Source organism: Ammodytes marinus (genome assembly GCF_949987685.1).
Source record: "Ammodytes marinus genome assembly, chromosome: 4".
Lineage (NCBI taxonomy): Eukaryota > Metazoa > Chordata > Actinopteri > Uranoscopiformes > Ammodytidae > Ammodytes > Ammodytes marinus.
The window spans coordinates 10,472,944-10,489,313 of NC_137233.1; the positions used below are offsets into that span (position 1 = coordinate 10,472,944).

The 16,370-nt window shown below is 41.1% G+C and overlaps 1 protein-coding gene across 1 annotated transcript; it reads right to left on the reverse strand.

The window, feature by feature from the left end:
* Positions 1–169: 169 nt before the first annotated feature.
* Positions 170–16,126, reverse strand: LOC307249617 (rho-related GTP-binding protein RhoA-D-like). The gene is made up of 5 exons (XM_080026418.1): positions 16,007–16,126; positions 7,691–7,848; positions 5,320–5,440; positions 4,721–4,851; positions 170–2,858 (listed from the first exon to the last, which is right to left on the reverse strand). Exons 2-5 carry the CDS (start codon positions 7,844–7,846, stop codon positions 2,685–2,687), a joined length of 582 nt encoding a protein of 193 aa, XP_079882544.1. The 5' UTR covers positions 7,847–7,848; positions 16,007–16,126; the 3' UTR covers positions 170–2,684.
* Between the last annotated feature and the right edge of the window lie 244 nt (positions 16,127–16,370).

Below are 16,370 nucleotides of genomic sequence, written 5' to 3' on the forward strand. Positions count from 1 at the left end.
TACTTTTCAACTCATCTATTCCTTTTCTGACAATTGAAGACTGAAGAAATAACCACTTTAATCGTTTACCCATATAGCACACGGTCATGTCATAACCCTCTCTTTGAATAATCATCACCTTTTATACTTACTTTGACACATGTGACGAAGGCAAGTCGCTCGTCTCAAAAATAGTTTATTAACAATGTTCATGTTCACTTAAGATCAAACATTCACTACAACACTTTGTTTACAAAGCATTATTACAATGAGCCTTAATATAAATCTGGATCCTTTATCATTTCAAATACTTTGAGATAGAAAGGAAAAGTTACAACACTGAGCAGAAGCTTTTCCCAAAGACGTGTGTGTGTATAGTTTAGCGTAGTGCTTGTGTGCTCAGAACTGTAAAGACCCATGTTTTTTTTTCTCATGCATGTATCAACATAAGGGCAACTTTTAACGTATTGCAATATTATCTGCATACACATTGACAGCGGTATTGTACATGCTCTTTAAGAGATTATGTATAAAAGAAAACACTTCTGCTGCTACTCTGCGGGAATGTTATCATAGCTCTGCTGTGAAGCGCATCACTCAAAGCCCTATGTTTTCCATTGATAAAATACTTAAGTATTAAGGATGTGAACCTCTTTACTCTTGCCTTGTTAGTGTGCTTGTTGTCTTCCACAACACCCTATAAAGATTTGAGGTAAGATTAATAGATGCCCCTACAGTTGAAGTTGTAGCTTCTCCACTGGATCACTCAGTTAAAGCGTATGTGCTTGGCCAGTAGATATATAAGATATAAAGTTGCATCACAATATAATACACGCAGATCCTGCCAGCTGGTAGGTTCGTTGCCTTTAAAAGACGGTCGCATGCAACATCGAAGAGAGATGGTTTCGCCACACATATTTCAACATCCACCCTCCTCTAGACGGACAGCTACATGCAACCAAGGGACATGTACAGTTCATAATTGAGCATTGTAGGCTGCATAAGCTATTATATTTTCAGATGAAATTCACAATAAAAGAGTATATGAGAGGAGAAACAATAACTGGGACCAGTTGGACTGTTGCTGATATGTCTCCTAAAGCTACTATGGAGTAAAGTTCAGTGTATATTTATAACAAATAAAATTGTGTGATTCATACCAAGAAGTGAAGATGGAGGGCAAAATAAATCTGGATTAAGACAGAAAATAAAATAAAAAATCCATCTTTTGACAGTTGCACCCTAAAAACAAGAACATTTTTGCAGTAAACTTCAACATCAAAGACAATCTTTAAAGTTGTAGACATGTTTTACCAGTGACGTTGAGGAAATATGTAGGCCTAATGATACACGTTTTGTATTTTCCCATGATTCACTCTTGACGCTAAACGACATGACGTGCATTGGTAGAACGATCCTATCTGCTTAGTTAATACAAGTCAAACTGAATCTATTGATAGAATCTTCACATTTATGTAACAAGGTCTTAACGTTTAGGAACCTAATGACACATGTTAAGTTGTCGTGCCTGGTTTTGAAGCAATTCAAAGAACCAAGCTTTGTGAAAACAAGTCAGACAGTGTCAGGTTGGCATAGAGCAGCTGGTCTGTCTGGACTAGGAGAGAACCAAGAAAGGCACACCAGAACAGAGAAGGCACCGGGGGGACAAAACAATCTCTTCACACACACACAAGTCAGCTCCTCTCAAATATGTAAAGAATGTCATCTGACTGGAAACATCCACATGTAAAAGCATTACAGCTCTAACAAGACATGATATCCACCACTGGGCTAACCCGTCAGTATGACATAGATTCCTGCTGCGAGCGTGACTGGCTCTCTTGTGTTGTAGCAGAACAAGAGCTGAACTCAGTCACTCACAATAAACAAACGGGACGTGTCACCAGGCCGCAGCCTTTAAGTGATGTCTGTTTCAGCTGCGTCATCTCCCTGTTGGTCCTAAACAGCCATTGTGCATAGTTGAGTCATATTGGCTTGTGTCTCGATTGTGTCTGCCCTTTCTGTTCCACTGCACAAATTAGCCATACGTATGAGGGGTGAACAATTAGATGTTACACAGAATGTGACGCTTACTCCAAACAAATCATGGCAAAAGCAACTATGTTGTGCTTGACGAGCTGTCGTCAGCCCTGAAAGCCTAAGTTATGGCTTTGCTCAGGTTTCAAGATGACAGCACTGTGTAAATGTAAGATGCAGTACAATGGAGGGCCCCTCAACTGAAATACTAGCTAGCTGACATAAGTAGACGGCGTCAAAACTTTTAAAAAGAAAAAAGGCACTAGCTCTTATGGACGACTAGACAAGAACTTAACTGGTGAAGCCTTTATACAAGCTAAGAAGGATGCTGCTCGCCCAAGCTCAGGAAGCACAATATTGCATACAAATATGTGCATCTATCACTGCCTCATTACATTACAAATGTAAAGAAAAACAAGTAGGAAAACATTCAAAGAATAAATGCAAATTAAAAAAAAAGGAACTTTAAACATCCATTTCTAACCACAGTTGTAATATAGACAAAGTCCATTTCTTGTATTGGGTGTGTTTTGCGTTCGATTCATCTGCCGGACTGTTTATTGTGGAATGCGAGATACAGTACAAAGATGCCATTTGGTAAAAGGTCAGTCCTTTTTCTTGTGTTTTGCTTCTCTCCTGTTGGTTGGTTTTCGTGTGGTCTGGCCCGCTCACAAGAAACTGCAGCCGCCCCTCTTCTTGCGCTTGCGGACCTGCAGTGCCGCCCTGGTGGCCATCTCAAAGACTTCCCGCACGCCGTCCTTGCTCTTGGCAGAGCATTCCAAGTAGCCTGAAGCGCTGATCCTGCTGGCCATGTCTCTGCCTTCTTCTGTCTTCACCGGCTCCTGGTTGGTTAGAGCAAAAGAGCGTTAGGGACTGTATGAAAATGATTAGAATGACAACAATAAAATGTCCGTAAAAAGTTAATGTAACATAAAAAGTGACCGACAGCTTAAAGGTAAAAAGAAATGAGTGGAATTTGATAAACAGGATTTGTCAGTTGGTTACAATTGTCACAATTACTACTAATACTACTTCTATAGTGTGATGTGAACATGAAGTGAAAATGAACATTTCATCAATATATTATAGATTAATCATCTTAAATTTGCTGAGCACTTGGATAGGGGGATTAACAACGCTGAGAAGAGACTCCCTTTTTTTTAATAAGAAAATCAACAGAAAACTGAAAAAGTTTTCGGTAATTTATTATTTGGTTCAGTTCCTTTTTAAAACAAATATGTCAAAACAGTCTCTGGACGAGCTGCTGCTTTTCTTTGTCATATTTTAAAGTAGATTGAATATATTTGGGTCTTAGCCAGAAGAGGCCAATAGAAAACATCACTGTGGCTATGAGAAATTGTGGGCAGCTTTTCAATTAAAAAGAAAATCATATAAAAGAAAATCAAGGAAATATTTGGCAAATGAATCAATAATGAAAATAATTGTTAGCAGCAGCTGTCGGCATGTTTATTCCAAAACTCAATAATTTATATGTCCCTTATAACCTGTGTTTTATGACCTCATCAAACAAAGCCCTCATCAAACCTCAAGTACACTACTTCACAACCCCTCTCTGAGCCATATCATAGCTTACCCATGTCCAGCACACTAATGTCTGCTAGCATGTCAAATCCAAATCACTTAAACTGATGACTTTAGTGTTACTCTTTGTCAAACGGTTCCTGATTTCTACAGAAAGGAAAAGCTGACGGTGGCGTCTGAAAGAGCTGGAGAGCTTTGTCAACATGGAGCTATTATGAGCTGGACCTGGAGACAGACAGAGGAGGCCAACAGTGGCGTGATGAGCCATTCTGTGACAGTCAACCCACATGTTGCTGTCATCATTGTATGACTCAGAGGGCTGTCAATGATTAACTTCTGGGATCAATATTTGTCAAGTTAGCACTGTATTCATCTATTTTTTTTTCTATAATATTTTGGAAATCGTCAAAAAAGAAAGAAAATAAGTTTGTTTGCTATTGTTTGAGGATAGATAGTTTTCATACATTGAAGAGATGGCACATTTGTGATTTAGGCGGTGAGTAGAAAATTCCTGGTAGATTAGTTTCAAATGTGACCAGGGTATTGCTACCCAGCGATTGTAGAGATCATAAAAATAATTTTCTCCATGATAATTTTCCAGTTATATTACCGTGTCTCATAGTATCATAAACAGCGGTGCAGTGTTTTGGAGTGTTGTTTAACCTTCAAACTTATGACATTTTTACTCAAACTACCCTTCCTGGATCTCTGTACTGTGATACTTGGTTTCTGTTCAATTAAAAATGACATGTTTTCTCTGTCCCCATGTGGGGGAAAGATATCGTGCGATGCTGCATTTTGCAGTCTGGCAGTTAAATGTGCTTAACATGAGGATGAATTACACAATAATAATAATAAACTCTAAACTAAAAAGCCAGAACCAAAGCCAGCTAGAGACTGAACCGAAAGTTGAAATGCAGACTCTGCCCAGAGGGACTCAACTGTCAGATGGAGAACATTTCCGAAAGACTGTGACAACAATATCTTTACCTGAAGCAACATGATATCAACGCATCTCCTTGTGCTTTTATTGGTGTCAGCATGAAGCAATATTTTTCATGAACAATTTAGGTAGAGCCTCATGGAAATGTTTAATCCTGCACATATCCTAAAGGAATGAAGAGCTGCCCTACTTGTGTCCAATGACTTAATCCCCTTATACCTGCTTCATCTTGGCCAGCTCTCTCCGTGTGTGCTCGTCGTTCCTCAGGTCCTTCTTGTTGCCCACCAGGATGATGGGAACATTGGGACAGAAGTGCTTGACCTCAGGCGTCCACTTCTCAGGGATATTTTCTGTCCCGGGAGAGACAAGTAGTGAGTTGAAACACTTGAGCGAGCAAGCGAGAGAGAGAGAGAGTGAGCGAGCGAGCGAGTGAGTGAGTGAGTGAAAGTGGAGGGACTATAAAACGGGGACAGGCAGTGCAGAGTCACTGTGCAGAACACTTCTAATGATGGATTGCTCGGCACACTGCTCCAGGCAAAGATGTTTTTAGCTGCACTAATCCTACTTCTCATTAAGTCCATTAAGGCATTTAACAAACCACTTGCCGAGCTGATGTGGACTGCCTTTGATTCTGTGCAGATACACCGATGATAAAATATCACTTATATAAACTAGAAGTTATGTTTCTTTTAAATGTATCATATTCTACCTCGCTGCTGCAGTCACAGTCAAGTTAATCTAAATGACCAGTTTAAATGTTGGTCATACAAACAAAACCCTTTTTAAAAATAGGCTTCTTACAACAGCAAGTTCCTTACCTAAACTGTCAGGGCTGTCGATGGAGAAACACATGAGGATGACATCTGTGTCGGGGTAGGAGAGAGGCCTCAACCTGTCGTAGTCCTCTTGGCCTGCGGTATCCCACAGCGCCAACTCCACCTGGGAAAGCAGGACAAACAAAGTCATTAGCTGTACAATGAAAGTTGTTGTATCTTGGTTTGGGAAACAAAAGGATTCTGTTACTCCTCTCATAATTTCTCTATTTCCATCGTTTTTGTTGAACGTTTTGATCGTGAAAATTAGCTGGCTAATGAATGTTGCTCACTGTTCCGGGTGAAAAAAATATATTTAAACGGTCTTTATTTATTTTTTACCCCAAGTTTCATTTTCTCATCCACTAAGAGCTGTGACTATATGGTGGAGTATAACATATGAACTTTGCCGCATGCCACGCGTTTAAGTCTGCTTTTCCCAAAAGTCAATACTTTAAATACCAGCAAGTCACTAATATTAAGATTACCTCGGGACCTGTATCACCTGCTGACACACATACTTTAGGATTAATATGTTTTACCCGGACACTTCTCTTGTTTGAGGGGAATTCAGTGTTGGGAGAGTTGCTTTCCAACACCACTGCAGCTTTGACCCTAATCAGCTTTTTGGGTCTGTGATGTTGTCAGGGTTGTGGAAATTAACCCAGGGACTGGCCTCATCCCATCACACCACTGATTAATTCAATTAGGCAGAACGGGAGATTAGTAAGCATCAATCCAGATACCTTCTGTTCTGTCCCTGTGCGGGCATTAACAACTCCTCACTCCAATCTTTAGCTGACTTGCCGTTTCAGGGGGAATAAAAAAAACTTTTGCAAACAAACTTTAATGAATGATGTTAGATTCTAGTTTGCCCACACAGAGAGAGAGAGAGAGAGAGCATCAGTCAACAGTCCCAAAATAGAGGTTTGCAGAGGCAGAGGGTGGGAGGTGGCTGCACACCGTTTTTGATTTCATGAGCTACTGGGGCAGTTATGTTCCCACTGGACCTGCAAGATGGAAGACTTTGGGGAGGAATAAGAAAAGAAAAAAAACACAGCTATTTTTAGAGTCTGCCCAATGCACAGAAGGTGAGAGAAAACATTTTTTTTTAGCCTCTTGGGGGTGCGGGACTCAGATTAAGGAGCTGGGAATGAAACCCAGCTGGTTGTATAATGGGCTCATTCTTACAGGAGAAGAGCCTCTGGAAAGTTGAAGGGTGGGGGGGGTGTAACTAAAAGGGTCGAAACCAAAATAATTTGCCTCTAGCCAGATGTCTATCATGGATCCCTAACTTCATATTTCCTGTCCAGAACCCCATTCTTTGCCCTCCCCCCACGATCTAAGTAAGACCAGGCCAGGAAATGAGAGACAGTTCTGGAGTATGAGGAGGGTCATGATGAGAGGATGGGGGTTGCCAGGAGACATCCCTGTTCCATGTCTGAACAGGAAGCTGGGAAGTGGAGTCATTTCCTGTTTTGCCAAGCGGTGATCCTGCAGTGGCGATCAGCTCCAGAGAACAAAGCCCCTCGACATAATAAGACATCTGCGACTCAGACTCAACACTCGCTAACAAAATCCCTGTTATTCGGCATCAAGATGTCACACGCGTTTGGTAGTGGGACTTTCAAGTAGTTGTTTTGATAACAGTAAGTGTATGGTGACTTTGGTTACCATCATTCATTATATTTTAGGGGCCGAATTCTGATAGCCTGGCATTCCCAGACCTGCCACTAGGCGCTGGCAAATTAAATTTGCTGCGCGTGTTGGTCTGGACACGCTCCGTTGAAGCTTTATCAAGAAAACCAGAAATCTGGCTATGGTTTCAATTGGTTCTATCTAATATGGGCGCGCCAGAGCCCTTTATATGGTACTCTGGGGAGGACGTAACCGGATGACGACAGTGACGTGCATGCGACGTCGAAGCCGTGATAGTAAACATCAAAGATGGCTGCAGGTATGTTGTGTGAGTTTGAGACTGCTTTGGCCTCGACCCTTAACGATTTGGAAGACGGCACTCAAATCTTTCATTAGCAAGTAAGTGGAATGTTCTGTTTTGCCGACCGACAACGGCAAACGTTTAATTTAACAGTTTAGTTCGTTCAGCGAACAGCTGTACATCGCACCTTGTGCATCGCTCCGATTGGTTGTAGTGCTATCCAACTGCGTGCAGTGGCATTTGAAATGCACGAGTACGAGCCGCCCCTTGAGTTGGAAATTACTATTGATCGTGGCCAGACCCTCTATCGTTCAAGATATCAGGGTCTGGATTTCCAGGCTAGAATTCTGATGCAGTGATTCTCCAATCACGGCTAAGCACCAGTAAGTAGGCACAGCATGTCTGTCAAGCTTTGGGTTTAGTGTCAAATGTACAAACCTGCTTTCCGTCAACCTCGATATCAGCGATGTAGTTCTCAAACACTGTCGGGACGTAGACTTCGGGAAACTGGTCTTTACTGAAAACAATGAGGAGACATGTTTTCCCGCAGGCTCCGTCACCGACTATCACCAGCTTCTTCCGGATGGCTGCCATCTCTGTTGGGAAACAAGAGGAGATGTTTCTTTGAGTGCCAAAGTAATCAGCAGCACCACAAAACGCAAAATTCACCTGTTTTGGCATTGACGAGATTTCACTTGTCATGCTTTAAAGATGAGCCAAACGACAAAGTAGCACTCTGTTTATAACACTATAGATATTCAAATTCCTTGTAGAGATCGCTTGAACAGAAGATGAATCAAGAACACAATATTGTACAAAAATAGTTTTCGGCTCATGCTGTGTGGCTCTAAAGCAGCCACATTGACAGCCTACTGCACCATATCCTAAGGGAGTGCTCCTTGATCTGCACGTTGTCAGACAACCGCAGTCGCAGACCTAGAATCCCCAATGCCGCATCTAAACTACAAAGCTTCACCAGAAGGATGAAGACAGTGCAGTGACAGGAAAGATAATAAGAAAGAGGTGTGGGGGCTTGTGTTGAGACAAGCCGGGACATGAAGGAATGTGCTATCGGCTCCTGCACAGCCCTGTTTGTTTCCCTCGGCAACGTGTGTGGAAAAAAGAAGTGACAGCGAAATCAAAGCAGCTGGTCAAGTACTTGCTTTTGTCGTAGAGCAGACAAAACACCACCATGCTTTTGATCTCTCCAGATGTCTCTTGTGTTCTCGTCAGGAAAACCCAGATAGTAGACAGTATCATCAATTCAAAACCACTCTGCATTCTGGAGAATGCTTGTTTGTTTTCAGAATCACTTTGTCAAAAAATAAATAAATAAAAAATCTGTGAATATCTCATGAAGATCCGCTACCAGTCCGTACTGTGTGCGCTCTGAAAAAAAATATCCAGGAGTAATACACAGCCCATGATCTGTACACGGGCAAGTTACTTGCTATGGTGGGCCCCCTTTGTTTACATACTGTACCAGTACGTACAAAGCCTAGGCTGTGTATTAACACCAGATTTTATTTTCAGCGCACCCAGTACAGACAGGTTGTGGATCGTTAGGAGATATTCACTGATTTTGACAGATCATTCTCCAGAATCGACAAGGCCTAAATATGGCAGTGTAACGCCAAGCAACGATTGGTTACATAGGGTGTAGAGAGGTGATCTGTGAACATACTGCAGAAGAAACTATCCCATTCAAAACCTAAGAAGTTTTTCCGCAATAATCCTGGATAAGAGCGGACTGGTTGAGTTGGTGCAGGCTATGCGGGGGAGACTTAGCATTGCTGCTGTGTGCTGATGGATGAGCTGGAGCCCTGCTGCCTGGGAGCAGCTGTGCATATAGTCATTTGGCACCTCACCTCATCCACTTTCTGCCAGACGGTCTTGACAGCAATCCTCTTCGCGAGGGCACCCACTTATCAGGGGAAATTAATCTTTCAGTGCTGCGGGCAAAAACTTTTTGGAGTCGAGGCTGCTCCAAAGCCCACTTTTAATCTCTGCCTGAATGCATAGCAACGCCAAATCTTCCAGTAAGTAGCATTGAACCATCGGAAGACGTCATGCGGACGGAAGTTATGGGTTCAACTGTTGGTTTAGTTAAGAGTTGTTTGTTTTGCAAGGAGATTAGTGTGAAATGTATATCTCAGTAATGACATCCGACAGCTCCACTTGTCAACAAAGTCTTAACAAATCATCAAACTAACAGCTGACTGAACATTTACTAAGAAAATAAAAAAAAATTGTTAAATAAGATTAATATCATTAATGTCGATCTTCTTAAAGCCAGTTAGCCCAGCTCAAAAACTGAATTGGGTGGCAAATAACTGAAAAAAACAAAGTTGTATACGACTGAGGAAACCAGCAAACGCTAATGTTTAAAAACCGAAACCAACAGATTTGGGTTTGTTTTTTTCTTCTGAAAAAGGCCAATCAATTATTAAAATATGTATCATTCATTTTTCACCCAATTGATTAATCAAATGTTTGCAGCTCTTACAACTTATTGATTACACTGTGGCAAACATAGAAGGGCTTTGTATGGATTTCATAAATCAACTGAAATAATGTATAATAAAAGTCTAACGCACACAATAAAAAGGAATAGGCACATAGACCTATGAATAAGCTCCAAAAATAGCTCATAAATATTAGTACATATTCCGAGAAGATGCAAATATTTAAAAGAGGACACTAATCTATAAATATTGCATTTGATGAGTTCCACACACAGAGCAAAGAAACCCAAGAATTAGTAAAAAACTAAAAAAGGGGATACAAGAGAAGACCCTGCCAAGTTTCCATGCATAATTGTACTTGGCATAACCAGTAGCCGTACTAGAAATTTTGGGTGACTGTCTTATTAAAGTGTTGGTTCCCTCTCATGGAATTTCTGGTCAGGGTTTGTTGACTCCTTCTGGAACAGTTTGTTCAGAGACAGCTGCACAAAGATGCCAAAGATGCTGGTGTCCTTACTCCTGTTATTTCTACATGTGTATTGAAAGACAAGTAAGTAAACTCCCTGAATACACTGTACTGTACACACACTGACAACCAAACCCCACTGTAGCTGCAGTTGCAAATGCTTCAGACAAAAAGAATATTGCATAAGAACAGAGACTGTTTCCACTTTTCTTTTTGATACTGGAATGCATTGTGATTCCAGAGAAAACGCATAGTATATCTTTTGATTTCCAGAGATCACCAACGGACCAGTGATGGCCTTGAATAGATGACAGATTCAAGGCAAAACAAATGGGAGACGGCAGCACTGAGGCCTCGGAGGCTCACACTGTGAAACAAAACAATCCACTTCCTGTTCTGGGAGGCCTGGGGAGCGCCTTTTGGCTGCAGTTATGTTTGGACAGGCCTCAGCAGACTAGGGACACAGAGGGCTGCCAGAGGCGACGCAACACACACACGCATGCTAATTCACACATCACGCATGCACATGTACACATTCGCTATCTTTGCATTGCACCATTAAAAGCTTTTCCGTGGTTGTAGAGATATTGGGAGCCGATGGAAGGGACATCTTTACACATTTGAGGTAAAGATGTGTGAAAATTTCCCATATAGTCAAAACTGTGGCCAATACTCAGGGCTACCTGACTGATGACCTCAATTAAGGTGCTAATGGATGCTAATGACAGCAACAATAGAGAAGAGAGTTTAGGTTGTTGTTCAAGGTAACTTGATTTAACTAGTGTCTTCATCCAGATCAGGCCATTTTATCAAGGTTTAGCCAGCAAAGAAGAACTACTACCCATCCTACCTCATGCAGTTCAGTAGCTGGCCCTTGACTCTGGAACATGTTACCCCTTGGCATTCGCACTATCCCAGATGCAGCTCAAAACACATGTATTTCGAAAGGCTTTTAATATATAGTAGTACCTTGACATTTTCCTTTCTTCCTCCTTTATGTTAGCTCTTTTGATGTTACTGTATGTTACGTTTTAATTGTTTCCATGATAAAGCACTTTGGAAACAGGCTGGTTGCTGTAAAAGGTTATATAAATAAATGTTGATTGATTCTCTCTATTCATATCAAAGTCTGATCTCACCCTGATTCAATCCCAACTTGTGAATGAATGGCCACCATTTATCTGCAACTCTTATCAGCCATCTGACCTTCGACCCTCCACACCACTGACTGAAAGCAGAGGTGTCACCGAGATTAAGTGCACTCGTGGAAGCTTTGACAAAGTCAGAAAAAGGCTCAACATCATTCTGTCGGCCCAACACAACCATCAGTCAGCTCAAGGTGCAGGCGTTTTCATTTAACCTGTCACTGCCACTCCACACTAAACACAACCGAGATCTATCCAATGGTGCAGAGAGACGTATGGTATGCTACCAACAACATGTTTCATAATGCCTTCAATCATTGTGAGGTCAAACAGGAACACTGTTATTCAGGTTCAAACATCAAAAGAGACAAACTGTAGACTAGAGCATAATAAACCTAACAAACTAGTTTTTAATAAAAGCCTACACCGTATCTCTTATTACTGCACCAGGTAGAACACAAGCTATGGAAGTTGATACCACGATATGAGCTCTACCCTGTGATCCTTGAAAATAAGGGTTTTCTTTCATGGCCTAGTTTAAAACCGACTTCAATAAAAGGCTTCCAATGAATAAAATTAAAAAATGAGCACAGGGTCGTAGGTGATAAACTGAACCTGGCTCAAATTGTCAAAAGTCACAATGCAATAGTGTGGTTGCCAATCACGTACACGTAAACCCACAGATTTGGATCACTTTGAATAGTGAACATTTCTACGGTTTACCGCACAACTAGGCTATTTATCTTATTACTTTATTCTTCTCAAGATTTCTTGTATGCAAGTTGTTATTCCTAAGTGGGACCCTGACCCACATGTTGCAAACCATCCTTAATACATCGAAATGTTGCTCTTGCAGTGTGCCGTAAATATGAAGCTACCTCCAACAGCTGGTTAGCTTAGCACAAAGACAATAAGAGGGGAGCTAGAGTGGCGCAGTACAAAGGTGACTAAATCCACATACTCACAGCTATTACCACAATATGTTTTGCTTGTTTAAACCATGCATATAACTTAAAAAACAATAACTTGCAATCTAATGAAGGGCGACACATGGGATTCACACGTGTGAATCCCATGTGTCGCTGAGCAATGAAGGATGCTGTCAGACAAAGGAAAGGATACGTGAAACTTGATCCAAACACAACACGAGAAGCAATTAAAAACACATAGGAAATAGCTTTAGCACCATTGCTTCCTACAAGTATTTGCGCAATATCCAGAGTTAATGAACACAGCACCTCTGTCTTTCTCTACAAGGAGGTTTCCCGTGGCTTAGGGGCCAACAGGAGTTATGCAACAAGCTGAGCCGAGCGTGACCCCGACCAATGGAGGTAGGGCTGCCCTTTCAATCCTCATACTAATTTAAAATCAACAACAATGCTGAACGATAGACAAACATCCAGCCAATAAAATGCCCTGTTGTTTCTGAGATGTTGACGAAGTTCCAGGAAATGAGGCCTGGTGATTGTTTTTGCTCATCCAACAGGCTTCCCAGGGCTGCACCTCTTTCTCTGATACACTGAGCCAGAGTTAGAGAGCTGATGTCACCTCATGGCTTCTATAAGAAGGAGTATTCAAGGAGCTCAGGCAGACCATTTGGTGGAACAGCTCCATAACTCATAACACAGCAATTAAACCGAGGCTGTATTCAAATTATTTTTCAGTTTGACGGATAAACATTGACCCAGAGATTACAAGTATAGCCTACGTCTCTATGGAACAATGCTAAACTTATTTTACTACGGATATAAAATGCTTTTAATGTACTTCAGGGACATGGTGTTTACAGGAATGCCCTTCCGCGTCATTGGAAACCCATATCTAATAAGGAATACGTTTTTCCAATTACTTTTTCACAAGAGACATGAGTTAACGGGATGTTTTGGTTTTCTTTTCTTTGTTATTTAAAAAGAAAAACTTGGACGTGGAGGCACGTAAAATAATTTGCCTCAACTCTACAAGTCTGTCTGCCTGCCTAAGAAATGGGGCAAAGTTCATAAACTGGCACAAGCTGATACAGAGCAGACAGCCTGCGACACACAGTCTGTCTCTCCACCACTTAAACTCGGGCCGAAAAACATCTTATCTGACAGATAAGATCAGGTGGAGGATACCAACATTGGGCGACTAGACTACTCAAAAACTAACCTCACACAAGATACTAAGCTTCAGGCAGTTTCAAATAAAGCCTTTTAAATGGACACAGATGTAGAGAGAGCTATGAAAAACAAAATGAAAACCTGAATGCTAAACTCTGTAACAACAGTAGGGAATATACACAGCAAAGCAGCCAGGTCAACCTCTCACATTCTTTGGGCGTACGTTACAAGCAAAGCAGCTCCTTGGACTCACTGAGTCACAGCTTTACTGGTACACCCATGAAAATGATCGAATGTCGGCCAGCCCATGAAATAAAACCGGGCGTCTTGATAATGACGTACCATACACAGTAATACCAAGAAATCATAATTTTCGAACATCTGACACCACTCTCACATACGAAAATATAAATGTAAGGCTACAGTTAGAAGCCAGTTAGCTTAGTGAATAGATAGATCAGCTGGCTTGCTGGCAACCTCATGTCAATAAGACTCCAGAAAGTCACTGCTCTGCTCCCGGCCTGAAAAAATTGTCATGCAAAAAAACAAAAAATGGATGCATTATGAGATTCCCTTCAATCAAAGCTGCGTTAGAAGAGACTAATTCAAAATAGAAAGAGTTATAACAAGTGGTGATAATGTGGTAGTCTATGGGGGAATGTTTCTTGGGCCACGGGGGACTTTTTGTTGCGGTACGAAGAGTGCCCACTAGTACACATTGGCAGCAAACGAGATGTTTTCATTCGTCAGCTTCAGAAGTGGATTTTGACACCATTCAATAGAGCCTTGCTAGTTGTTGCTATCTGCTCAGTCTTAATGCTAATCTAAACTTCATATTTAAGACATAATAGTGGGAGTGGAGAGTGCTATCTTATCTCTACAAGACAGAAAAAAATTATCCTATTCCCCAAAATTTTAAACTATTCCTTTAAAAAAAATCACTGTAGTTGTGGTATCTTCAACACAGCACACTAAGTAGAGCCTCACAATTGAAGCTTGTCTAATCAGCTAGCGGGCTGGCTGTTTTAAAAAAAAAATGAATGTAGCCTGGACACCTTCAAGCCATGAATTTATAAATACATGCAGGAGGAAAACATTGACAGATACTCCCGCTCTCAAAGCCTATTAAGAGGAAGTAGGGCAAGACAAGAGAATAGAGTCAGCTGCTGGCAGACTGGAGCGTGATGACCAAACTCAGAGACAGAGGATAAAGCACACGGTGAGGGCAGGATAGACACTTTATGACTCACACAGGACTCTGAGCCTTCACCATACTGTATACAAAGGCCCGGACACGTATGTTGGTCCAGGGGAAGGTCCATCTATTCTATGGCTTCCCACTAATGCTTATCGTCATTATCAATCAATCTGCAAATGTTTCCCCTTATGAATCCATTAATCATTCGGTGTAAAATGTCAGAAAGCAGTAGGAGAAGGCGACATTGTTAAAACAGCTTGTTTTGTGTGATCGGCCATCCATAACATAATCTAAAAATTAACAGATTGGAGGAGCTGGAATAAGTCGTTTTTTGGCTTTTTTTTTGTCCCTCTAAAAAATGAAACAATCACATCAAGCAGATTTTCTGTTAAACTAATTTATTACTCTCTAATCTGCTCTATTCCAGTGATGAAAGGATTATCCAGATGCCTAAATGATTGATCAATCGATGGATAGAAAATTAATCATGTTGACAAGGAATTATTTAAAAAAAAATTCAGTAAAACCAAGCTATTTGGAGACGTTACCTTGTGCTCCTGACATTTAGTACTAAAAGTTAAAAACAATCAATTATGGTATCAATCGTAGTAGGTAGGCCTATTGCAGCAACACTGGGCAATAGCTGAACATGCTGATAAAATGTAGGAAAATCAAAATGTTGAGCTTATTAGAATAGTATTTTAGTTTGCAGGGCTGAAACTCCTTTTATATTTATAAGTTTGCCTAAGTAATCATTTATTCTAAAATATTGTTTAAGGACACGGTGAAAAATTGCCATGACGCTTTTCCAAAGCTCATTATGAGATCTTCAAATGTATTCTATATAGTCTGATTAGTGATGATTACTAGTCCAAAACTCAAAATATTTACATTTTAACATCATGTAGAACAGACAAAATATTCAGTAGGCCTATGATTTTTGAGAAGATGGAATTGGAAAACACATGGCTTTTTCCAACCGGAAATTAAGGGTTCCCAGAAATAGAGAATGGTTCATTAGGAGATTTGCCAAGCGGAGTTGCTGATTAAGGTCGCAGCACTTGGACAGACTGTAGCCTACTTAACATACATTGCCTACCAAGAGGATCCGACTTTCAAACTACAAACAATGAAGCCATCAACAGTTGCACAGAAACACGCCCTGCCGTCTATCAACTCACACTGCATATAGCCTACTTCTCCTTATACCCCCCTCTGCTCACCGTAAGGGATTAAAACAAGGAGGGGTAAAAAGGCTAAATGTTTGAGTGAAGACAAGCCACCACCTTACCTCACCCAAGTAAGTGAGCCATAATTAGCCCCTCGACTTGTGTCAAAAACGGAACATTTAGTCAGACTGCAGCCTCCGTCTCATATTTACCTGTCAGAAGCAAGATGAGATGTTTTTATAAATATTAATCCCCGCTGCTCTTTCCTCTTGACCGTGACACACACTCACTTCTTTCTGCAGTATTCGCTAATTTAACCGAGAGGGTGCGGAGAAGCGGGGCAGGCGGAGCAGGATCCTCCCACCGACACCAGCGACCAGCGACAAGCTAGGCCAGGCCAACAGGCAGCTGCTTCCGCCGAGGACCTTCAAAATAAAAGAAAGGGGTTCGTTAAAGTTAAAATCCATCGTGTTTGGGCTTTGGGGGGAAACAGCACAAGATTCAGGGTATACAGACATGTTCCAATTATGTTTTCTTCATTTTTGGTTATTATTTATAAAAAATGAAAAAAATAAA

Excerpts from the sequence above, each read along its gene's own strand:
- LOC307249617 (XM_080026418.1), bottom strand. The coding sequence starts at position 7,846 with ATGGCAGCCATCCGGAAGAAGCTGGTGATAGTCGGTGACGGAGCCTGC. Across the intron at positions 5,441-7,690 it reads TCGAGGTTGACGGAAAGCAG|GTGGAGTTGGCGCTGTGGGA; the intron begins GTTTGTACATTT and ends CTGCTTTCCCAG. Across the intron at positions 2,859-4,720 it reads AGCTGGCCAAGATGAAGCAG|GAGCCGGTGAAGACAGAAGA; the intron begins GTATAAGGGGAT and ends CTAACCAACCAG.